Source organism: Amblyraja radiata, chromosome 22, assembly GCF_010909765.2.
Source record: "Amblyraja radiata isolate CabotCenter1 chromosome 22, sAmbRad1.1.pri, whole genome shotgun sequence".
Taxonomy (NCBI): Eukaryota; Metazoa; Chordata; class Chondrichthyes; order Rajiformes; family Rajidae; genus Amblyraja; species Amblyraja radiata.
The window spans coordinates 34,599,786-34,624,681 of record NC_045977.1 but is presented as its reverse complement, the minus strand read 5'-3'; the positions used below and the strand labels follow the sequence as shown (position 1 = coordinate 34,624,681).

Here is a 24,896-nt window from a genome sequence, read left to right as displayed (position 1 = left end):
ACCACAATCCCATCAACTTCCACAAATTCCACATGTTGTTTACAGAACAGGGACAATCTACAGTGGTCAGTTTATCCAACCCACACATTTGGGGATGTGAATGGAAACGGCTGGAGAATGTGCAAACTCCACAGATTCTTCCTTTCCGAGCCTGGTTTTGGAGACAGGCTGAATCATAGGTCAGGATTGAACCCTGGTCGGTGGAGCAGCTCCATTAGCTGTGCCCACTGTCCCACTCGTGATGAGTAAGGGTGGCAGACTAGTTTGGTTCAGTTTAAAGACACAGCATGGAAACAGGCCCGCCGGCCCACCAAGTCCGTGCTGACCGCCGATACCCGTACACTAGCACTATCCTACACACTAGGGACAATTTACAATCTTTACTGAAGCCAATTATCAGACAAACCTGCATGTCTTTGGAGTGTGGGAGGAAACCGGAGCACCCAGAGAAAACCCACATGGTCACAGGGAGGATGTACAAATTCCGTGCAGACAGAACCCGTAGTCAGGTCTCTGGCGCTGTAAAGGGCTTGTCCCATTTTCACGACCTAATTCACAACCTTTTTTACTCGTGGACATTTTTCATCAGGCTAGAAAAACGCCCCGACCTACTTGATGCCACGAGTACCTGGAGTATTGCGTACAGTTTTGGTCTCCAAATCTGAGGAAGGACATTATTGCCATAGAGGGAGTGCAGAGAAGGTTCACCAGACTGATTCCTGGGATGTCAGGACTGTCTTATGAAGAAAGACTGGATAGACTTGGTTTATACTCTCTAGAATTTAGGAGATTGAGAGGGGATCTTATAGAAACTTATAAAATTCTTAAGGGGTTGGACAGGCTAGATGCAGGAAGATTGCTCCCGATGTTGGGGAAGTCCAGGACAAGGGGTCACAGCTTAAGGATAAGGGGGAAATCCTTTAAAACCGAGATGAGAAGAACTTTTTTCACACAGAGAGTGGTGAATCTCTGGAACTCTCCGCCACAGAGGGTAGTCGAGGCTAGTTCATTGGCTATATTTAAGAGAGAGTTAGATGTGGCCCTTGTGGCTAAGGGGATCAGAGGGTATGGAGAGAAGGCAGGTACGGGATACTGAGTTGGATGATCAGCCATGATCATATTGAATGGCGGTGCAGGCTCGAAGGGCCGAATGGCCTACTCCTGCACCTAATTTCTATGTTTCTACCAACGACTAGCATCACGACCGAACTACCACCCACCTACGACCTCCTACGACCTCGTGACGACCATGCTGCGAGTATGTGTTAAGGGCAAACTCGGCAGAGGTCGTGAATTAGGTCGTGAAAGTGGGACAGGCCCTTAAGGCAGCAACTCTACCGCTGCGCCACCCTGCCGCCCCAAAACTAAGTGGTTTCAAGTAAGTGGCGTTGAGTTAGCATAATCGAGGTGAAGCCTTGATCAAACCCATTTAATTGTGATGTTAGTTGGAGATACAAGGAAATGCAGAGACTACATAGAAGTCTGAAGAAGGGTCCCGATCCGAAATGTCACCTATCCAAGTTCTCCAGGAATCCTGCATGACCTTCTGAGTTACTCCAGCATTTTTGTGTTTATCTAAGGAACTGCGGATGCTTTGTTTACAAAAAAAGATACAAAGTGCTGGAGTTACATTGTCTGAAGTGCTGGAGTTACATGTCTGAAGGTCCTGGCCCGGAACGTCATCTACCCATGTTCTCCAGAGATGCTGCCTGACCTGCCTGAGTTACTCCAGCACTTCTTTGTTTTTTTTTGTGGTGTCAATTCATGGACCTGTCGATTTCCCCAGAATTTTACAAACATGTGTGTGGAAAGAGGACAATGTCTGACTAATGTCCCGTCCAATATTTTCAATTTAGTTTTGTTTCTTAGTTTAGAGAAACAGCAGGTAAACAGGCCCTTTGGCCAATCGAGTCTGCACCGACCAATACAGTATACTAGTTCCATGTTATCCCACTTTCACACCCGACAGGGACAATTTATAGAAGCCAATTCACCTACAAACCTGTACGCCTTTGGAATGTGGGAGGGAAGCGGAGCACGTAGAGAAGACGCACGCAGTCATAGACACTCTTTTAGGAGGAGAAATTTTTTTAGTCAGAGGGTGGTGAATCTGTGGAATTCTTTGCCACAGAAGGCTGTGGAGGCCAAGTCAGTGGATATTTTTAAGGCATAGTAGAACACCCCCCCCTCCCACAATCCCCGCTCCATTTCACATTCCCATTCTCCCTGACACTCACCTCGTGCTTCTCCCACATCTTCCCCTCTGCCCTTTCACTCCCTCTCCCCCCTCACTCCCTTAACCTTCATTCAAAACAGTTGGATCGTACACAATTTGTTTTGTGCCTCCATTTACTGGTGCCCTCCCCTAATTATCCATTTACTGGTGCCCTCCCCTAATTATCCATTTACTGGTGCCCTCCCCTAATTATCCATTTACTGGTGCCCTCCCCTAATTACCCATTTACTGGTGCCCTCCCCTAATTATCCATTTACTGGTGCCCTCCCCTAATTATCCATTTACTGGTGCCCTCCCCTAATTACCCATTTACTGGTGCCCTCCCCTAATTATCCATTTACTGGTGCCCTCCCCTAATTATCCATTTACTGGTGCCCTCCCCTAATTATCCATTTACTGGTGCCCTCCCCTAATAACCCATTTACTGGTGCCCTCCCCGAAAAACGGGAAGAAGGCAGGAGAATGGGATTAGGAGGGAGAGATAGATCAGGCAGGATTGACTGGCGGAGTACTTGATGGACCGAATTACCTAATTCTACTCCTATTCCTTATGACCTTGTGATAGGGTGATCGTGCAAACTCCGCACGGGCAGCACCAGTGGTCAGGATCAAACCCGTGTCTTTGGCGCTGTAATGCACCAACTCTACGTCTGTGTCACCATATTGTGTTCATTGTCAGGGTGGAGGATGAACTTCTGTGCACGTGCGGGAGCAAACAAGGGATAAACAGCTTCGTAAAACCGCACTGTCATCCGCAGGGCGCTTGGCTGAGTCTGTTTGCTTGACCTTTGCTCTGCTGGCTGGACTGTGAGACTCAGACGCTACCGTATCTGGAAGCTGTCACCACACCAGTAGTTGGATTGCTTTGGAAGACGTTAGCTTCCAAATTCTTTGGCGTCTAGAAAGCCAGATTAAATTGATAGTGTACGATGATGAGCCAAAGATGCTTTTAAGATTGTCAGAGTGAGACCCGATGCACATTGGAGGAACAGCGCCCAATATTTCGCTTGGTCAGATTACACCCCAGCAGCATGAACATGGATTTCTCTAACTTCAAGTAACCCTTGCTTTCCCTCTGCCTCTGTCTCTCCCCCCATCCTAATTCTCCGACTAGTTTCACTGAACTCCTGATTACATTTTACTGATTCTATGCCTCGTTGTCACCTTCCCCTGAGCTAACAATTAACCATTCTACATTTTCCTGGTTCATCGTTCCCTTTGATCTCTCGTTTTCACACCTTACCCTTCCATATCTCCAGTCTCCCTCTACCCTGACTCTCGGTCTGAAGAAGGGACTCGACCTGAAACATCACCCATACCCTCTCTCAAGAGATGCTGCCTGTCCCGCTGAGTTACTCCAGCATCCTCAATGCTTTTAAGGGCCTGTTGCTGCAAATGTACATGACAGGAGTGGTCCAAGGTACGTAGGTGTCATATCGTGCAACATTGGAACCTCATGGATACAAACAGTTGGCTGTCAGCTGTCTTTAAACCACTTACCTGTTGCTATCAGTTCTTCCAGGTTGTGAGTCACTTTACCAGTGACCTTGGTTTGGTTGGTTTTGGTCACCTGTAAAAGCTGGACGCACATCGTCCTATCATCCGCCTTCCAACAGGCCTGGCCCAGCCTTGATTCTTGTCCAAGCTCCAGGTGTCCTTTAAACTCTGATGTCGCTGGGATGGTCATACTACCATTTTGGGTCAACGTGAGAATCAACTCATGGGCGCTGGTGCTGCTGAAAGTATTGCCATTTTGAAGATGAACCCTGTAAAGGATGTCTCCAATTTCAATTTTAAGGTCGCCTGCAATGGAGCATAAGAACAAGATGATTAAAACATTTGATGAAAGCAACGATTAAATAAATAAGTGGGGTTTTTTTTACAACTGGGACGAAACCAGATTACTGCAGCAAGGGGAAAGAATAGGAAGGAGCGGCACGGTGGCGCAGCGGTAGAGCTACTGCCTTACAGCGCCAGAGGCCTGGGTTCAATCTTCAATGCTTGGCTGTATGGAGTTTTTACGCTTTCCCTGTGACCTGCGTGCATTTTCTGCGAGATCTTCAATTTCCTCCCGCACTCCAAAGATGTACAGGTTTGTAGGTTAATTGGCTTGGTATAAATGTTTTTTAAAAATGTGACTGAATATTTCGCTCCTTGCCTAAGTGTTTTGCTCAGCAGGTAAAGATGCAATCCTTGGAGAAAAGGAATAGGCAACGTTTCGGGTCAAGACCATTCTTCAGGCTGAGTGTCAAGGGCGAGGGAAATCTAGTGCCGACTCTGATTTATTCGGTACTGCCCCTGTCCCACTTAGGAAACCTGAACGGAAACTTCTGGAGACTTTGCGCCCCACCCAAGGTTTCCGTGCGGTTTCCGGAGGTTTTTGTCAGTCTCCCTACCTGCTTCCACTACCTGCAACCTCCGGCAACCACCTGAAACCTCCGGGTGGGGCGCAAAGTCTCCAGAGGTTTCTGTTCAGGTTTCCTAAGTGGGACAGGGGCATACCTTTTCATACCTCTTGTTTCCCTCTCCCCTGACTCTCAGCCTTAAGAAGGGTTTCAACCCCAAACGCCACCTATTCGTTTTCTCCAGAGATGCTGCCTGACCCATTGAGTTACTGCAGCATTTTGTATCAATCTTTGGTGTAAACCAGTTTCTGCAGTTCCTTCCTACACAAAGAAGCACCGTTTTTTTTCCCAGCAGTGCATTATAAACAGCGTTTAGTTTAGATTAGTTTAGGTTATACATCTATGTTTTAGGCACCACTATCAATAATAAAGCACAATGTGTATGTAAAAATTAAACATTTGCTAAAATATCCAACATTAGAGGACACGTAAAAGACACAAAGTATTGGGATAACACAACATGTTTAAGAAGGAACTGCAGATGCTGGAACATTCGAAGGTAGACAAAAATGCTGGAGAAACTCAGCGGGTGAGATAACACAAGTCAGGCAGCATCTCTGGAAAACATGGATAGGTGATATCTTGGGTCCCATACATTGTGTCTTTTTTTGTAAACCAGCATTTGCAGTTCCTTGTACCTACATTAGAGGACATCAGGCTGCACAATATGAAGTATAAACAGACCTGTCAATACAGAAGAATCTTTAGGGCATTAATTCAGACTTTAAACAACGGTTGAACAATTACCTTCATTGCTATTGTTCTGTTGATTTAGTGTTGCGGCCACATGCAGAAGTTGTGGGAATTTCAGCCCATTAGTTATATTGTGCTGGACAGTTCCCGACAATGTCATGTGCAAACCTTCCTGGTACTCCTTCAAACCCATTAGATCTACCACAATCGTTTGCTCATCCAACTGTAGACTGGAAACCAGTAAGAATCTAAAAGCAGGCAAAATGTGTGTGTTAGTCCATCAGCAACAGATAAATAATTCTAATAGATCTGACTTTGAGTAAAGCATGTGCAAAAATCTTGAAACAGCAGAGTGTGAGGAGTGATTATTGAAGAAATATGCAATGCTTTGCATAGGTCTACCATGTGCTTTTCGACAGGCACATGGAAGAGCAGAGTATAGAGAGATATGGAACGTGTGCAGGCAGATAAGATCAGTTTAACGGCATCATGTTCGGCACAAACATTGTGGGCCGAAGGGCCTGTTCCTGCGCTGTACTGTTCTATGTGAAAAAGGTATAATCTGAGAATGCAATTTCCATCCTGGCCAAAGCACTGCTAGTGGAGTTCGGAGAAACCTACACTTTAACTCCCCTTCCCAGTTCCCACACAGACCGTTCTGTGCCAGGCCTCCTCCAACTTTAGAGTGAGGCCAAACGCAAATTGGAGGAACAGCATTTCATATTTCGCTTGGGCAGCTTACAATCCAGTGGTATGAATATTGTTTTCTCTACCTCATGTAACCCTTGAATCCCCCCTCTCTCCATCGCTCCCCCACCCAAGTCGTACCAGCTTCAAAGTGGTCTTGTTGAGCCTCATTGTCTGTGTTCGTTCTCACCTAGGCCACAGCTAACAATGTCCTGTTTCTTTTATCATTGTTAATTTTTTTGCATATCTTTCATTCATTTGTTCTGTATCTCTCTTTATCACGTTCTATCTCTCTCTTTATCACCGTGTATACCTCTCGTTTCCCTTTCCCCTGACTCTCAGTCTGAAGAAGGGTCTTGACCTGAAACGTCACCTATTCCTTTTCTCCAGAGATGCTTCCTGACCCGCTGAGCTACTCCAGCGTTTTGTGTCTATGCTATTCAATTTGTTGAGTGAATATCGTGGTAAAAATAAGCCCATTGTGGTTCTCAAAGTAAATCAATGTCTCGTCTACCAAAGAGTATTGATGCTACAGAGGATATTCGCATAAGCAAACTCTTCAAGGTCAGCACAGCTCTGAATCTTTTAACAGACGTTCTGGAAAGCACGTTGTAATTTCTACAGTACAGGCCTTGTACATTTTACCTCAAATTGTGCGCCTTCCCTGTTATTTGAAATCGGCTGTTCACAGGAGCAGCAAGCAAGTGCTGGCGAAGAGCAGCTTTAATGCCCAGAATCCTGACATTCCTCGTATTCTCATTCACCACGTCAAACTCTGTTACCATCAGGTCTTCACCATTAGAGTGCAGGTAGAATGTGCCATTGTAATTAGTCTCACGGTAATTCTTCGCTGTGGCACGGACCTGTTTTGATCGGGAAGATTCCAAGTCTCAAATCAAATTTGAAATATTTGCGACGTCATATTGAAATAATTAACTCATTAGTTTTCTGTACTAACCTTAAGTTTTGAAATTAATTTGCATAATATACGGTTCGAATGTTTTGTTAATTAGCTATTCACTTACAAGTTAAAGACTAATAGTATATGCAATACATTAAACCCTCGCAATAATGGACCTCTATATATAGTGGATTTCGGTTATAGCGGGCTGAGGCTCCGACTGCACCGCCCCACCAACATGGGTTAGATTTTTACAGATGAAACAACAGTGAAATTATATAGTCATAGAATCATACAGCACGAAACAGGCCTTTCAGCCCAACTTATTCATGCTGACCAAGATCATCATCATCAGCGTTGAAAACATCAACGGGCACGGTGCCTTACAATGCTGTGTACGTCAGTGATCGCAACTTCTACTGAAGTGTGGATGGCCGTTGGCTCGCTAGGAGCTCATCCGCCCTTTGATGGGTTTTGTTATTTGGTCCTGCTGGGGGTCCACAGCCCCCTCCTCACCTGGCAAACCAGGTGGGGGAGACGGTTTAGTCGCCGACTATCCGACCATGGAGCAGGTAGCACGGGATTACATGGTACCCGTGGCGGGGGAACTCCCCCCGACCGACCTGACCAAGATGCCCATCTAAGCTGGTCTCACTTGCCCACGTTTGGCCCATATCCCGCTAAACCTTCAGTCTGAACGTTGCCTATTTCCTTCGTTCCATAGGTGCTGCCGCACCCGCTGAGTTTCTCCAGCATTTTTGTGTACCTTCGATTTTCCAGCATCTGCAGTCCTTCTTAAACACATCCCTCTAAACCTTTCCTATCTATGTACTTATCCAAGTGTGTTTCAAATGCTATTATAGTACATGCCTCAACTACCTCCTCTGGCAGCTCGTTTCATACACCCATCACCCTCTGCGTGAAAAAAATGGTCCCTCACACCTTAAACCTAAGCCCCCTGGTTCTTGGGACAGTGAAACTAACATCATTATGGGGCGTAATCAACACCAAATTTAGGATTTCTGTTCGAATCACAAAGTCATGGTTGGTGATTCCACCACATCCAGCAGATGTTTCATATCTTCTCCATCAGTACCCCCACATATAAACACTTTCCTACACTAGGGACAATTTTTACATTCAATTGCCAATTAACCTACAAATGTACGACTTTGGAGTGTGGGAGGAAACCAAAGATCTCGGAGAAAACCTGCACAGGTCACGGAGAGAACGTACAAACTCCGTACAGACAGCGCCCGTGGTCAGGATTGAACCCGGGTCTCTGGCGCTCTAAGCGTTGAAGGCAGCGACTCTACCGCTGCGCCACGTATATTGAGTCTTGGCTACAGATTACCCACGCCATTCCACCTTTCTTTCCAAAATAAAATTTAGCGAGGGTATATGGTTTACCTGGAAAGTATACGGCTTTGCTGATTGGTAGGGATGAGTTAACTCCGAGAAAACTTGTATCTCTTTGGAGGATCCATTCATCTGAATAGAGAACTAGTTGAATGGAAAAAGATCCGTGTTAAATCAAGAACACTTCATCGTGTAAATTAACATGTATTTTGTTACTGAAGTTGTATTCTATTGTTCAAGATTTCATAAATCAGATCAGCTTCACTGTTTAAACAATTATAATTTCAACATTTAAAAAAACTATCCTAATAGGAGAAACGTTTTTTTGACATTGTTATGTTTATATTTATATTATTTTATACAATGTAATAATAATGTATTTTAACAAATCTTTATTTGTAAGGTGCTGAACATACTCAAATTAGTTGAGGTGAATAAACAAAACGAGCAGCTGACAACTTAGTAAAGTGGTGGAAGGTAAAAATAGATGTGAGGGTGAGTTGCTGTGGTTTCAATTTTACTGCTCAACATGGATGAGGCAGATAAAGAAATAGAAATATAGAACAATAGGTGCAAGAGTAGGCCATTCGGCCCTCCGAGCCAGCATCGCCATTCAATATGATCATGGCTGATCATCCCCAATCAGTACCCCATTCCTGCTTTCTCCCCATATCCCTTGATTCTTTTAGCCCTAAGAGCTAAATCTAACTCTCTCTTGAAAACATCCAGTGAATTGGCCTCCACTGCCCTCTGTGGCAGCGAATTCCACAGATTCACAACTCTCTGGGTGAAAACGTTTTTCCTCATCTCAGTCCTAAATGGCCTACCTTTTATTCTTAAACTGTGACCCCTGGTTCTGGACTATCCAACATCGTTCCTATAGCCGACTATCGAGGCTGACTTTGCTGGCCAGTATCTCGGTCCCTCCATTGCTTGTTAGTCTGGTAAAACAGATAATACTGCAGAACTCTGGAACCAAGGGTGCTGGAACAATGGTGGTGGTCCTGCACCAGGTGTGTTTATAATCTTGCATTTGTCCCAGGAAGGACAGGGTTAATTAACTGCTCAATGGATTGTTGTTATCAACTTGCTCTTATGAGTGTGGGTGTTTCACTTTCGTTTTATTCAGTTTAGTTTATTGTCACGTGTACCGAGGAACAGTGAAGAGCTTTTGTTGCGTGCTAACCAGCCAGCAGAAAGACAAGACATGATTACAATTGAGCCATTACGGTGTATTGATACATGACAAGGAAATAACGGAATGCAAGGTTTTAGTGCAAGGTTTAAGCCAGCAAAGTCCGATCAATGTAGACACAAATTGCTGGAGTAACAGCGGGTCAAGCAACATCGCTGGAGAGAAGGAGTGGGTGACGTTTCGGGTCGAGACCCTTCTTCAGACTCGACCTGAAACGTCATCCATTCCTACTCTCCAGAGATGCTGCCTGTCCCGCTGAGTTACTCCAGCATTTTGTGTCTACCTTCGATTTAAACCAGCATCTGCAGTTCCTTCCTGCACACAAAGTCCAATCAAGGATACTCCAAAAGTTGTGTGTGTGTGTGTGTGTGTGTGTGTGTGTGTGTGTGTGTGTGTGTGTGTGTGTGTGTGTGTGTGTGTCTGTGTGTGTGTGTGTGTGTGTGTATGTGCGTGTGTGTGTCTGTGTGTGTGTCTGTGTGTGTGCGTGTGTGTGTCTGTGTGTGTGTGTGCGTGTGTCTGTGTGTGTGTGTGTGTGTGTGTGTGCGTGTGCGTGTGCGTGTGTCTGTGTGTGTGTGTGTGTGTGGCGTGTGGGTGTGTGTGTGTGTATGTGTGGTGTGCATGTGTGGTGTGTGCGTGTGTGTGTGTGTGTGTGTGTGTGTGTGTCTGTGTGTGTGTGTGTGCGTGTGTGCGTGTGTGCGTGTGTGTGTGCGTGTGTGCGTGTGTGTGTGTGTCTGTGTGTGTGTGTGTGTGTCTGTGTGTGTGTGTGTGTGTGTGTGTGTGTGTGTGCGTGCGTGCGTGCGTGTATCTATATCCGTGCGCGTGCCCATATGTATATATGTGCGTGTGTATAATATAAATACATGTGTGCGTAAGTAACGTACATACATACAAACGTTCTGACACGCAACCAGCATTTTGCCACTAACCTGTGAATTATCCTTATTGAAGGCAAATTTGCAATTAGCTCCATAATTAAAACTGTCATTCTTGTTTTGCATCATGAACAATTCCCCATCCAGCATTAAAGCATGTGGAACTCTTAACTGGGCATGGAAAAGAAATGAGCAATTAAATACAAGTATAGTTTTCACTGCTTTGATAATATCGTCATTCCTTAATCCCAAAAAGGGATTATCTAAAGTGAAATATCATGCATGGAAAAGTGCAGGCAAAATGCAGTGTTGACATTTCGGTAACAATGTACTCCTTGCATCATATAGTGCACCATTAATAATAGCAAAAATTAAATTTGTAAGTCAAAAACATGCACTCCAAAGAGTCAATAATGTTATAATGAAGATTTGCAACTTAAATGTATGTAAATCATGGAACAGCTATACATGATAACAAATTATGAACATGTGACAGCACTGGGCCTGCTGGCGGTTGAGAGGAATGAGGGGACACTTCAACAAAACTTACCGAATAGAGAAAGGCTTGTATAGAGTGGATGTGGAGAAGATGTTTCCATTAGTCGGAGAGTCTAGGACTGGAGGTCATAACCTCAGAATTAAAGGACGTTCCTTAAGGAAGGAGATGAGGAGGAATTCCTTTAGTCAGAAGGTGGTGAATCTATGGAGTTATTTGCCACAGAAGGCTGTGGAGGCCAAGTCACTCTATATTTTTAAGGCAGAGGTAGATAGATTCTTGATTGGTACAGGTGTCAGAGGTTATGGGGAGGGCAGGAGAATGGGGTTTGGAGGGAGAGATAGATCAGCCATGATTGAATGGCGGAGTAGACTTGATGGGCTGAATGGCCTGATTCTGCTCCTATCACTTTTGACATGATTATAGGATCTCAGTATACCTGTAGACTGTGCTCTGTGTCAAAGTGTACAAGATACCACAAATCCGTGTCAGTAGATTTATTCTGATATTGGCCATGAAGTGTCAGAGCATCTTTCTTGTTGATTTTCATTGTTGCTTCTGCTTCAAACGTTGCCTGTGGGACAGATCATCTCATATATATTAATATATATCTCATCTATGTTAGTGCTTTCATAAAGTAAAACAATGCAAATTGAAAACAGCATGCAGTGGAAGGTGTATTACGAAGGAAACTGATGTTTAACCCTCAGCTGCAGGTGACCAAACATAATATCTTCCATGAGGCTAGTTTTAATTAAAAACACAGTTATGGGCCTGTCCCACTTACGTGACTTTTACGCAACATGTTGAAAATTCAACGGCGACCAGAAAGACGCTACGACTCTTTGGGCGACTACTCACAACCATACTGACGACACCCTGGCGACATGTCGAGGGGTGAAGCCTGTATGGTCGTGAGCTGTCGCCCAAAGAGTCGTACCTTGTTCTGTCGCTGCTGGATTTTCAACACGTTGCAAATTTTCGGCGACCTATGACGGGTGCCGGCCGTCACCGAAAAAGTCGTGTAAGTGGGACAGGCCCTTTACAGTGATTTAATTATTCAGACAGAACAATAAGTTTAAATAGTTCCTCAAAGTGAACATCATAACATAATTACTACATCAACAGCAAAGTCCTGCCACCATTATCCTGCCTGTTGCTCTAATTTAGCTGTCAACGTATTTATTGTAAATTAATATTTCTTCTAAGAATAAGGACAGCGGAACCTCATGCAAGTGCTAACTATTTTTCCCCGTTTAGTTAAAAGGAATTTCCAGGATAGACATGTAGATGACATGTGCATGTACCTTTAATATAGTGACCTCACCACTACTAACCACTCCCCATATCAGAAGTATAATTGCAACCTCCCCACCCATTGATCTCTCTCTAGCTCCTGTGACAGACCACGTACAGCTAGGGCAGCAACGTTTGTGTATTATCAATAAATAGTAGTAAAGACACAGTGTGTTTATGACTCCTCTTTACATGGTGTCACAATCGTACCTCTGCGCCTCCTGTTTGTCGGGTTTTATTTACTTTTGACCCAGTTCCCTATCCCTTGTTCTATCTCCCGTGCCATGGCTACCTCTTGCCGCAAGCCCGATGTGCTTGTCTTCGACTCGGACATTGCCCATCGGTGGGGTGTCTTTAGACGCGATTTCCAGCACTACGTGACGATCGCCCATCCTGCTGCCACCGCTGAAATGCGGGCTTCTCTGCTCCTCAACCTGGCTGGCCCCGATGCCCTGGAACGATCTGAGTCGTTTGTATATGGTGCAGATGAAGATGCTCGAGACCCGGTATGCCTTATGGCTAAGTTTACCGCGATGTGCGACATCCCCACTAACTGCATCTTAGAGCGTTTTAAAATGTTCAGCCGGCGTCAGATCCCTGGAGAATCAGTCGACAACTATATCGCCGCGTTGCGACACATGGCCAGGCGTTGTCGCCTGGACGCTCTGACCCCCGATCAAGTGACCCGGGACATCCTAGTATATGGCCTTCTAGATGTAAAGCTAAGGGCTGAACTTCTGCGGAAGCCTGACCTGTCTCTGGACGAGGCTCTGCACGCCTCCCGCATGGCTGAGGCTGTCGCCTCGGCACTGTCGCCTGCTGATCATGACATTAACTTTGCCAGTGCTGCTGGCCGCCGGCGGAACGCTGGCCCGCCACGGCAACAGGGTTCCCCTGCACCCGGGGGCGGCAGCCCACGACGTTGCCCCAACTGCAATTTTGCCTCCCATCAGTTCAATGTGTGCCCTGCTTTGGGCAAAACATGTAATTTTTGCAGGAAGTTAAACCATTTCTCTGCAGCTTGCCGCTCCCGGGGGAAACCAGTTCCCGCTCCACGGAGAATGTTAAACAACCTTGCTCAAGCTGATTGCGAGCTTGGTTCCCAGTACCAGCCTGACGAACTCCCTTTGTCTGATACCAGTTCATCCCAGGGGGAGACCAGCATTTTTTCACTCTTGGATGCACATGCCTTGATAACGGACCCTTCGGTTCGGGTTACTGTCAATGGTTCGACCTTCTCCGCAAAACTTGACACGGGGGCCGTGACAAATGTAATGTCAACAAGCCTTTTCAAAAAGATAAGAACTGATGAAATAGTGACTGTTGACAACTCCCGCCTGCATGCCTACGGGGGAGGCTTGCTCGTTCCTGTGGGAAAGGCAACCCTGCACTGCAAGGTCCTGAAGGCCTCTCGGCCCCTCACTTTTTACCTACTAGACTCTGACAACATTACCTTGCTGGGTGCCCAGGCGTGCCAAGACCTCGGCTTGGTCTCCTTTCACCGTGATATCCACCAGGTGCGGACCCTCACAGACCTCCTGCATGAATACCCTGACCGTTTCGACGATAAGCTGGACAAGCTGCCCAGCTGCTACAAGATTGCTGTCGACCCCAGTGTTGAACCTGTGATCCGCCCGCCGCACCGCGTCTCCTTCGCCATGAAGGACAAGGTGGAATCGACGCTGCTCAACATGGTCACCATGGGCATCCTGAAAGAGGTGAGCGATCCCACCCGGTGGGTCTCCACCATGGTTGTTGCCGCGAAAAAGGACAAAAGCGAAATTCGCATTTGCATCAACCCCAAGGACCTGAACCTGGCCATCAAACGCCCGCACTACCCAATGCGAACAGTGGAGGACGTCGCTGCACAGGTTGGTCCGGCCACTGTCTTTTCGGTCCTCGATGCCAAGAGCTCTTTCTGGCAGATACCGCTGGACGAGCGATCCTCCTACCTGACTACCTTCAGCACGCCTTTCGGAAGGTTCCGATTCCTCCGCATGCCATTCGGGATCAACTCTGCCAGCGAGGTATTCCAGCGAACCATGGAGCAGCTGTTTGCCGGTCTGCCGTGTGCTATCATCGTTGACGACATCCTGGTCTACGGGAAGGACGTAGCCGAGCACGACCTCCACCTCCGTCAAGTCCTGGACCGGGCCCGTGATATCAACCTCAAGCTCAACCCAAAGAAGTGCCGTTTCCGCGTCCCGGAGGTCACTTACGTGGGCCACGTTTTTACTGCCTCGGGGCTGAAGCCTGACCCGCAAAAAACGGCTGCTGTCTCCGGGATGTCCTCACCCACCGACGTGCCCAGCCTGCAGCGTTTCCTGGGCATGGTCAATTACCTGGGGAAGTTCATCCTCGACCTCAGCGAGCTGAGTGCGCCCCTGAGGGAGCTTATCAAGAAGGACACTGCCTGGGCCTGGTTCCCGCATCACCAAAAAGCTTTTGACGTCCTGAAGTCTAGACTAGTCAGTACCCCCACTCTCAAATTCTTCGATCTACAGCGTCCCAGCGTTCTCACCTGCGACGCTTCAAAATTCGGTCTTGGTGCCGCCTGCCTGCAGCTCCACGATGGCCTGCAGCTGCCCGTCTCCTATGCGTCCCGCACCATGACCCCGGCCGAGCAGCGCTACGCTCAGATTGAGAAGGAACTGCTTGCCGTGGTATTTGCTTGCTCCAAGTTCAAGGACTACATTCTGGGCAACAACTTCACGATCGAGACCGACCACCAGCCGTTGGTCACCATCCTAAACAAGCCAATCCACGTTGCCTCTTCCCGGCTGCAGCGCATGATGCTGCAGCTCCAGCGCTTCACTTTTAAAATTGTGTATCGCAAGGGCAAGGACATGTTCGTGGCCGACACGCTGTCCCGCGCGCCACTATCGTCCACTGATCGCCACCCCTACGAGTCGTCTGACCTGATGGTGCTTAACGTTAACATTGTGCCTTCACAGCAGATGCAGTCCCTGGTCAAGCACACTGACATGGATCCTGCCCTGCAGCAGCTTGCCGATGTCATCCGGTAGGGCTGGCCCGACCGACGTTCATCCTTGCCGGCCGGTGCCGTGCCCTACTTCCTGGTCCGTGACGAGCTCGTGCTGCACGACGGCGTGGTGGTGAAAGGACACAAGGTGGTTGTGCCCACTGCACTGTGGGACCACTATTTTCAATCCGCCCACCGCGGTCATCCTGGGGCCGAGGCCACTCTGTCCCACGCCCAGAGTCAGTTCTGCTGGCCCGGCATGGCCCAAGACATCCGGGAGAGGGTCTCCGCCTGCGCTACCTGCAATAGCCTCGCTCCCCGTCCGCAACGCCAGCCGCTTCTGCAACAGCCTGCCCCTGAACTGCCCTGGATGGCTGTCGCCACTGACCTTTTCGAGTGGCGTGGCAAGCACTTCCTGGTCCTCGTTGACTCTTATTCTAGCTGGTTCGAGGTCGACCAGCTGCACTCCCTCTCCTCTTCGGCCGTCATCGGGAAGCTGCGCCGCCACTTCGCCACTTTCGGCTCCCCGGCGACCCTCCAATCTGACAACGGCAGCCAGTTCACCAGTGCCGGGTTTTGGGGTTTCGCTGCCAGCTGGAACTTCCGACACTACACCAGCAGTCCAGAGTACCCGCAGAGTAACGGCCTGGCGGAGCGCGCTGTCCGCAGTGCTAAGGACTTGCTGGAGCATTGCAGACTGTCCAACTCCGACTTTTACCTGGCCCTCCTCAATCTTCGAAACATCTCCCGCGACCCTGCCTTGGGCTCGCCAGCACAGCAGCTGATGGCTCGCACTACGAGACCTCCACTCCCTGTGACCCAGCGGTCCCTCGTGCCCTCTGTTCTCCAGCCTGCTGCTGTCCAGGAGCGCATTGCCCTCAAGCACGCAGTGCAAAAGCGCTCCCACGACCAGTCCTGCCGTCCCCTCCCTTGTCTGTTCCCCGGTCAAGTCGTCCGGATGCAGTCCCCCTCCGGTCACTCCAAGCTTGCCACCGTCGTCGGTGATGCTGGTTCGCCGCGGTCCTACCTGGTCGACCACGACGGTACCATCTACCACCGGTCCCGCCAACATCTGCGGCTTGTCAACGAGCCCCCACCACCACCGCCTGCCGACCCTTTCTCCCCCCCGTTGTCCGCCACACTGCCTGCCGCACCACGCATGCCTCGGACCCTGCCATCTCAGCTCTTCCAGCCCCGCTCTCCGCCCGCCAGCCCTCGTTCCCCTGCCCGTCCACCCGCTGCTGCGCCTGCATCCCCTCCTCGGCCTCCGCCTACTCTTTCTCCTCCAGGATCCCCGGTTCGGTCACCCGCTCCCGCTCCGGCCCCTGCTCTTCCTGCAGAGGGGGGAGATGGCGAGCTGCGTACCCGGTCCGGGCGGCTGGTTAAGCCGCCTGTCCGCTATGGTGAATTTGCTTAGCTGTTTGTTCATCTGTTTGTTTAACTGTTTGCTTACCTGCTCGTAGCGTATGAGACGTGGTCGCCCCGTCACTACTGTATCGCTTTTGGTTCCAAGGGGAAGGATGTAGATGACATGTGCATGTACCTTTAATATAGTGACCTCACCACTACTAACCACTCCCCATATCAGAAGTATAATTGCAACCTCCCCACTCATTGATCTCTCTCTAGCTCCTGTGACAGACCACGTACAGCTAGGGCAGCAACGTTTGTGTATTATCAATAAATAGTAGTAAAGACACAGTGTGTTGATGACTCCTCTTTACAAGACATAAAGAGCTGGAGTATCTCAACGGACCAGGCACCATCTGTGGAGAGTAGGGGCAAGTGTAGGAACAAATAACTTTTTAAGGCAGAGATTGATAGACTCTTGATTAATATGGGTGTCAGAGGTTATGGGGAGAAGGCAGGAGAATAAGGTTAGGAGGGAGAGATAGATCAGCAGTGATGGAATGGCGGAGTAGACTTATAACCATATAACCATATAACAATTACAGCACGGAAACAGGCCATCTCGGCCCTACAAGTCCGTGCCGAACAACTTTTTTCCCTTAGTCCCACCTGCCTGCACTCATACCATAACTCTCCATTCCCTTCTCATCCATATGCCTATCCAATTTATTTTTAAATGATACCAACGAACCTGCCGCTACCACTTCCACTGGAAGCTCATTCCACACCGCTACCACTCTCTGAGTAAAGAAGTTCCCCCTCATGTTACCCCTAAACTTCTGTCCCTTAATTCTGAAGTCATGTCCTCTTGTTTGAATCTTCCCTATTCTCAAAGGGAAAAGCTTGATCACATCAACTCTGTCTATCCCTCTCATCATTTTAAAGACCTCTATCGTCCCCCCTTAACCTTCTGCGCTCCAGAGAATAGACCTAACTTATTCAACCTATCTCTGTAACTTAGTTGTTGAAACCCAGGCAACATTCTAGTAAATCTCCTCTGTACTCTCTCTATTTTGTTGACATCCTTCCTATAATTGGGCGACCAAAATTGTACACCATACTCCAGATTTGGTCTCACCAATGCCTTGTACAATTTTAACATTACGTCCCAGCTTCTATACTTGATGGGCAGAATGGCCTAATTCTGCTCCTATCATTTAGGAATACCTAGGAAAATAGGGCATATAGAACTTAGGAATATTACCAAAGAATCAAAGCTGTAAAGGAGGAGGCAATTCGGCCCATTGAGTCAATACCATCCCTCTGCAGAGAGACCTCTCCCTTTCCTTCGGTCTTTCCACAAAGCCCTGCAAATTAATTACTCCTAAGTATCAATGAATTCCATCTTGATATCGTTTATAATGGTGTCAAAATGCATGGGTATAAGGAAAGTGGGGTCTATTGAGTTGAGATCTAATTCAGTAATTGAAGAACCAAATTCTGCCCCCATGTTGTATAGCTGAGCACAGGGTTATCCGAGCCAATACTCACAGCATGGTCACTCTTTGTTTTGACGCAAACCTCCACGCTCTTTGGAATTACTTCACCTTTATAAGGGTGCGTCAGGCTAACACAAACCTGAAAAAGGAAGTATAGTAAATACTTTACCACGTGTGGATAAAGTACTGATAGAAATAGAGCCAAACATCCCACATCTCAAATATTATACAGCTCACTAGGCATCAGCCTTGATCGAATACGGAGCAGACTCGATGAGCAAAATTGACTAATTTTGCTCCAAAGGCTTATGATCATATTGAAATGTTAGTAATGTTATATAATCCAAAATACAATATATATCCCAGAGTTAGCAAAATGAAGAATAAATGAAAAATCAAAAAGGGCTGCACGGCGGCACAGCATTAGAGTTGCTGCCTCACAGCGCCAGAGACCTAGGTTCGATCCTGACTACGGGTGCTTGTCTGTACGGAGTTTGTACGTTCTCCTCGTGACCTGCGTGGGTTTTCTCCAAGATCTTCGGTTTCCTCCCAAACTCCAAAGACGTACTGGTCTGTAGGCTAATTGGCTTGTGTATAAATGTAAGTTGGCCTGTGTGTGTGTGTAGGATAGTATTAATGCGTGGGGGGGGGGGGGATCGCTGGTCGGCGCAGACTCGGTGGGCCGAAGGGCCTGTTTCCGCGCTGTATCTCTAAACTAAACTAAACTATTAAACGGGTTAGATAGCATAGCTGGAAAAAAGGAATAGGTGACGTTTCGGGTCAAGACCCTTCTTAAGACTGCGAGTCTGGGAAGAGGGAAACGAGAGATATAGACAGTGATGTAGATAGAACAAACGAATGAAAGATATTAGATACTAAGATACGGTTTGGATACTTGTGTTGATTTTATTTCTTACAAATGGTTTATCAGGCTGGTATCCAAGGGTGAGCCTGTGAACAGTTTCCTCCTTCTCATTCACCAAGGCTTTTACTTCCAACACATAATGCATCTTCCTCTTATCCACCGTAAAGGTCTCGTGCAGAAGGGTGTTCTGTGGAATTGGCAGCTTAAAAGGGTGTCTATAGAACAAAACCGGGGAAACAAAGGATGAATAATTAGATACAAGAGAGAAGCATGGTAGACCAGAACTTGCCCTGTTTAACATCAGTTTTAACGATCATGGCTAAACTAACTTGTAAACTGTGCCTCAATTTACACAAGGTAATAATCTGTGAATTATGGATCACCATAAATTGCTGGAGGTTTTGAGCTGTCTTGTGATGCCCATGTAAAACTCCGAGCTCCGACCTAAACCCCACAGCTCAAGAGAAAGAAATTGCTGCCACTAGCTCGGTAAAGACAAATTAACCACACAATATCAGGGACAATTTTCAACTCTGTAAGGACTCTTTGACGAATGCTATGTATAATCTTCTGAAGCCATGCAACCTAATAGCCCTGTCCCACTGTACGAGTTCATTCCATGAGCTCTCCCGAATTTAAAAAAAAATCAAACTCATGGTAAGCACGGAGAATGAACGTAGCGGCTATGTCGGAGCTCGGGGACGTCTCTTAGCGGCTCGTAACGCTGACGGCAGGTACTCGGGAAGACTCGCTAACGGCAGGTGAGCACGGGAAGACTCGTGAAGATTTTTCAACATGTTGGAAATTGTCCACGAGAGCCCCGAGTACCGACGAGCGGCCATTACCGTAAATCTCCAAGTTCGATTCAGGGCAAACTCGGGAGAACTTTTGGAATGAACTCGAACCGTGGGACAGGGCTTTAAGTGAATCATTCTGAAAATCCCCCAGAATATAAGGAACTGCATTTTCGCAATTGGTACATTGTTCTGCAACCTAGAACCTATGAAGCGATGAGCAACATAGTGCCAGTCCACAGACTAGGTACGAGACCCATTGCCTGTGCATCAACAGATTGGCAATTATACAGCAAAGATTGTTGCTTAATTGACAATGGTAAATGATCCCAAAATGGTTTCCCGGAACACTTTCCCAAAACATCTCCAAAGGAAAACCATTTAGATACCTCGTTGACAATATGAAAGCAAATTCAAATCAGGGCAGCTATCACCTAAATTGGATGGACGCATGGTTCTGGAATATCATCTTCTCCCTCTTCAGCTCCTCGATCTGTCCATTCAACTGCATCACCAAAGGTGGGCCCTTACTGATGGTCCACAGGGCCACCACCGATAGACTCTTACTCTTCTTTGGCTGTGAATTGACAACAAATTGCAAGATGCTTAAAGGAGGAATGAGTTCTCTTAAAACGATCAAGAGATCCAGATGTTTCCTGGTAATATTTTACAGACAGAACCTCGCCAAGCCTCAAGTGATTCAAGTATTCTTGCCAAAGACACAAAGCCCGTTGGTTTGATTTTGCTTTTAACACCAGAAACCACTTCAGAGTTATTGTGTTCAAAGTGGCGAACATCTAGTTTAATCCATTTAGTCATAGAGTGATGCAGCGTGGAGACAGGCCCTTCGGCCCAACTTGCCCACACGTGCCAGAAAACCTGGAACACGAAAGTGTACAACCTTTTCCACTCTGGATAATCATCATTGGATGTTAGACCAATTCATTAAATTATGTGTCAGATGATGAGAACCAAACTGAAACTACTTGAATGCATTTATAAGCCGAGACAGGCCCTGCAGCTCACCTGTTGTCATGGAGTCATAGATTTATACAGTGTAGAAACAGGCCCATCGGCCCAACTTGGCCACACTGGCCACCATGTCCCAGCAACAGTCCCGCCTGCCCGCATTTGGTCCATATCCCTCCAAACCTGCCCTATCCATGTACCTGTCTATCTGTTTCTTAGGCAATAGGATAGTCCCAGCCTCAACTACCTCCTTGGCAGCTTGTTCCATACACCCACCACCCTTTGTGTGAAAACTTTACCCCTCAAATTCCTATTATATATTTTCCCCTTCACCTTAAACGTATGTCCTCTGGTCCTCAATACACCTACTCTGGGCAAGAGACTCTGTGCATCTATTCATCTCATGATTTTATACACCTCTATAAGATTACTCCTTCATGCTCCTGTGCTCCAAGGAATAGAGACCCAGCCTGCTCAACCTCTCCCATAGCCAGACCCTCTAGTCCTGGCAACATCCTCGTAAATCTTCTCTGCACCCTGTATCCTTTCCAGTTTGACAACATGACTTGAGGATGGAAACGTCAGGATTCTAACAGTGACAAGGTTCAACTAAAACAGAATAGATTTTGACTAGGTAGACACAAAATGCTGGAGTAACTCAGGCAGCATCTATGGAGAGAAGGAATTCGACTTTATCCAACATCTGCAGTTCTTTCTTACACATAAATTTGGACTGAGCTGGCTCAAATAAGGAATAAACTGTTCCAGATCCATTGGATGTAAGCACTGAATCGGTTCTAAATCGCCAATTTAAAGGGTTATTTAGAAAATACATTCAAAACCACAAAGATCAGAATTAGTCATTGTTAAAAATGCTTTCATTCAAAAATGCCGACTTATTGACAAACTCCGGAAGGAAACGAGGGCTGGTGTTGACTACTGATCTCCCCAGGGTCACTCAGCTAAATGATTAGCACATCCTCACGTGGCTTCGGATAACTCAAAACTACAAGTTGGGTTACAGTCAAAAATAAATGTGGAAGCTATTTTCTTTGTTTTAAGTTTAAAAAATCTAGAACATAGGACAGCACGGCTCAGGGACAGGCCCTTCAGCCCGCAGAGTCTGTGCTAGACATGATGCCAAGGTAAACGACTCCCCCTGCCTGCACATGATCCACACTCCTCTGTTCCCTGCAGAGCTATGCTCCTTTCTCAAAGCCTCTTCAACGTCACTATCATATCTGCCTCCACCACAGGTACCGACTCTGTGATTAAAAAAACTGCCCTTTGAACGTTGTCCCTCTAATCTTAAAGCTATGCCTTCTCCACTTTGACATTTCCCCCCTGGGATAAAGGTTCTGATTGTCTACCGTATCTATGCCTCTGTTGATTTTATATACTTCTTTGAGGATTTGTTCTCAATTCCAAGCTGATATGCATCCATCCTATTGCCAACTAGAGAGCAGACCTGCCACCATCTACCTCATTGGAGACCCACAAACTAACCTTAGACAATAGACAATAGACAGATGATCAGCCATGATCACACAGACTAACGTCCAGAACCAGGGGCCACAGTTTAAGAATAAGGAGTAAGCCATTTCGAACGGAGACGAGGAAACACTTTTTCTCACAGAGAGTGGTGAGTGTGTGGAATTCTCTGCCTCAAAAGGCGGTGGAGGCAGGTTCTCTAGATGCTTTCAAGAGAGAGCTAGATAGGGCTCTTAAAAATAGCGGAGTCAGGGGATATGGGGAGAAGACAGGAACGGGGTACGGATTGGAGATGATTAGCCATGATCACATTGAATGGCGGTGCTGGCTCGAAGGGCCGAATGGCCTACTCCTGCACCTATTGTCTATTGTCAATCAGACTCTACTGGTCCTTATATTGCACCATACATCATTCCCTTTACCCTGTAGCTGTACACTGTGGATGGCTCGTTTGTAATCATGTACAGACTTTCCACTGACTGGATAGGAGGCAACAAAAAGGTTTTCACTGTACATCGGTACACGGTGACAATAAACTAAACTAAACTAACCATTTGTACTGTTTTGGTGGTTCTGCAAGATAGTCTTCCAGTATTAGCACCCACCACCAACAAGGTACGGGAGAGAGTGAAAGAGTTTCTCCGTGGAACGGCAGCCAAGACCACACACCTGCTGCCACTTTATTACGTGGAAAGTTGTCTGCTGGACAAGGTGTTCATGTGACACTCAAATGCCAATTTGAAAGTTTATTTCAGAGAGATCTACAAATAATCCACAAGATTCCACCAGGCGTCTATTATACAATTGGAATAAGTCCAGGAGGCACCGGTATAGACTCGGGAAAAGTAACTTCACGGCTGACCTCAGGTGCTATCAACCTTTGGCTTTCCAGGCAGAATAGACGAAGTGAATATTTTGGCAACATTTGCGAACTGACTCAATCATATGAATCAATGAAGAGATCTTTTGGAAGGGCACAGACAACATTCCAGATTCCAGTATAATTTCTTCCCAGTTGTTATCAGGCAACTGAACCATCCTCTCACCAACTAGAGAGCGGTCCTGACCTCCCATCTCCCTCTTTCTACTTTCAAACTATATTTCATTGGACCTTACCTTGCACTAAGTGTTGTACCTGTTATCCTGTACCTGTACACTGTGGATGGCTTGATTGTAATTCATGTATATCCGTTTTGCTGACTCGATAGCTCGTAGCAAAAATGTTTTTCACTGTACCACAGTACACCTGGCAATAACAAACTCATGGGAAAGCCTAGGACTAGAGGTCATAGCCTCAGACTTAAAGGATGTTCTATTAGGAAGGAGATGAGGAGGAATTTATTTAGTCAGAACCTGGTGAATCTGTGGAGTTCATTGCTGTAGAAGGCTGTGGATTGGCATTCAATGGATATTTTTAAGGTTCACAGATTCTTGATTAGTACAGGTGTTAGGCATATTGGGAGAAGGCAGGAGAATGGTTAAGAGGGAAAGATAGTCAAAGTCAATTTTATTCGTCACATGCACACGAAGGTGCAGTGAAATGAATTTGCCAGCAGCGGTACAATTAAAAAGAACACACAATACACAATAAGATTTAACACAAACATCCACCACAGCATTCTTCAGTGTGGTGGAAGGCACAAAGTTCAGCCGGGCCTCCTCCTTGTTCACCCGTGGCCGGGGCCATGAACCCTACGGACAGCCCGATGTACAGGCCCTCTCGTTGGGACGGTCGAACACACTCCGCGGCTTGGAAGTCCCGATCCAGCACTTTCTTACCAGAGACCGCGGCTTCAGGATGTTATAGGCCGCAGGCCGGCGGTCGGAGCTCTTTTTCGGGGATTCCCGGCGAGGGATCCCAGGCTCCGGGTGGTAAGTCCATAGATCAGCCATGATTGAATGGCGGAGTAAACCTGATGGGCCGAATGGCCTAATTCTGCTCCTATCACTTATGAAACTTATAAAACAAAACTACACACTCTGCACTCCCTGCCAAATGAACTGCACTGCATACTCTCCACTGTCGGACTGTGAATGTGAATCCTCACCTCCTCTCTGCTCACATAGTTAGCGGTGACATTAAGCATCTTTTTCTGGTGCTTTATCCAAAACCACAAGGTCTTCAGTTTTTCTTTATTTTCCAGGAGGATTTTGTTCTTAACTGGGAGGTTCCAAAGCGTGACCATCTCACTGTGGCTCCTGAACAAGGTCTCAGTGATGTAGGCCACAGTAGATGCCTGAAAGAATGCAGAGCAGTCTTGGTCAATGCACGCATTCATAAGATAACCAACAGTACAGCCCAGTTTAATGGTCTTTTGGGTCTGATCAGTCCTGTGGTATAAATATTACGATAAACAAAAAAAAGAGCAAGATTTATAGCTGGCAAAAGAACAGTTTAGGAAAGTAAATTAGATCAGAAAAATCGGGGAATTATACACAGCTTAGATTAATTTTCTATCCTATATTCTTTAATTTTTAATTATTCGGTGTTTATAAAACAACCTTGAAGACGGTAGTGCACAGTAGCACAGTTGGTGGAGCTGCTGCCGACCAGAGACCCGGGTTCAATCCTGACCTCGGGTGCACTCTGTGTGGTGTTTGCACGTTCTCCCTGTGACCGCGTGTGGGATTCCTCCCACATCCCAAATATATGCGGGCTTCTAGGTTAATTACCCCCGTAAATTGCCCCCGATGTGTGGGCAGTGGAATAACAAAGAAACATGGGGTTACGGGGGAGGTGGGGTGAAAGCAGGAGTTAAGACAGAAAGAGAGAGAGAGAGATAGATCAGCCATGATTGAATGGCA

At 46.8% G+C, this 24,896-nt stretch overlaps 1 protein-coding gene across 1 annotated transcript in view; it reads right to left on the bottom strand.

The window, feature by feature from the left end:
* The window catches only part of LOC116985893, a 235,103-nt gene that overhangs the window by 79,848 nt on the left and 130,359 nt on the right, over positions 1-24,896 (bottom strand). The window contains exons 30-39 of the mRNA XM_033041007.1: positions 24,140-24,328; positions 20,066-20,208; positions 18,890-19,052; positions 18,025-18,111; positions 11,284-11,418; positions 10,403-10,519; positions 8,333-8,425; positions 6,667-6,884; positions 5,389-5,582; positions 3,737-4,039 (exon numbers count right to left, since the gene is read on the bottom strand). Coding sequence (XP_032896898.1) covers positions 3,737-4,039; positions 5,389-5,582; positions 6,667-6,884; positions 8,333-8,425; positions 10,403-10,519; positions 11,284-11,418; positions 18,025-18,111; positions 18,890-19,052; positions 20,066-20,208; positions 24,140-24,328 — 1,642 coding nt within the window. The remainder of the gene's footprint in view (positions 1-3,736; positions 4,040-5,388; positions 5,583-6,666; positions 6,885-8,332; positions 8,426-10,402; positions 10,520-11,283; positions 11,419-18,024; positions 18,112-18,889; positions 19,053-20,065; positions 20,209-24,139; positions 24,329-24,896) is intronic.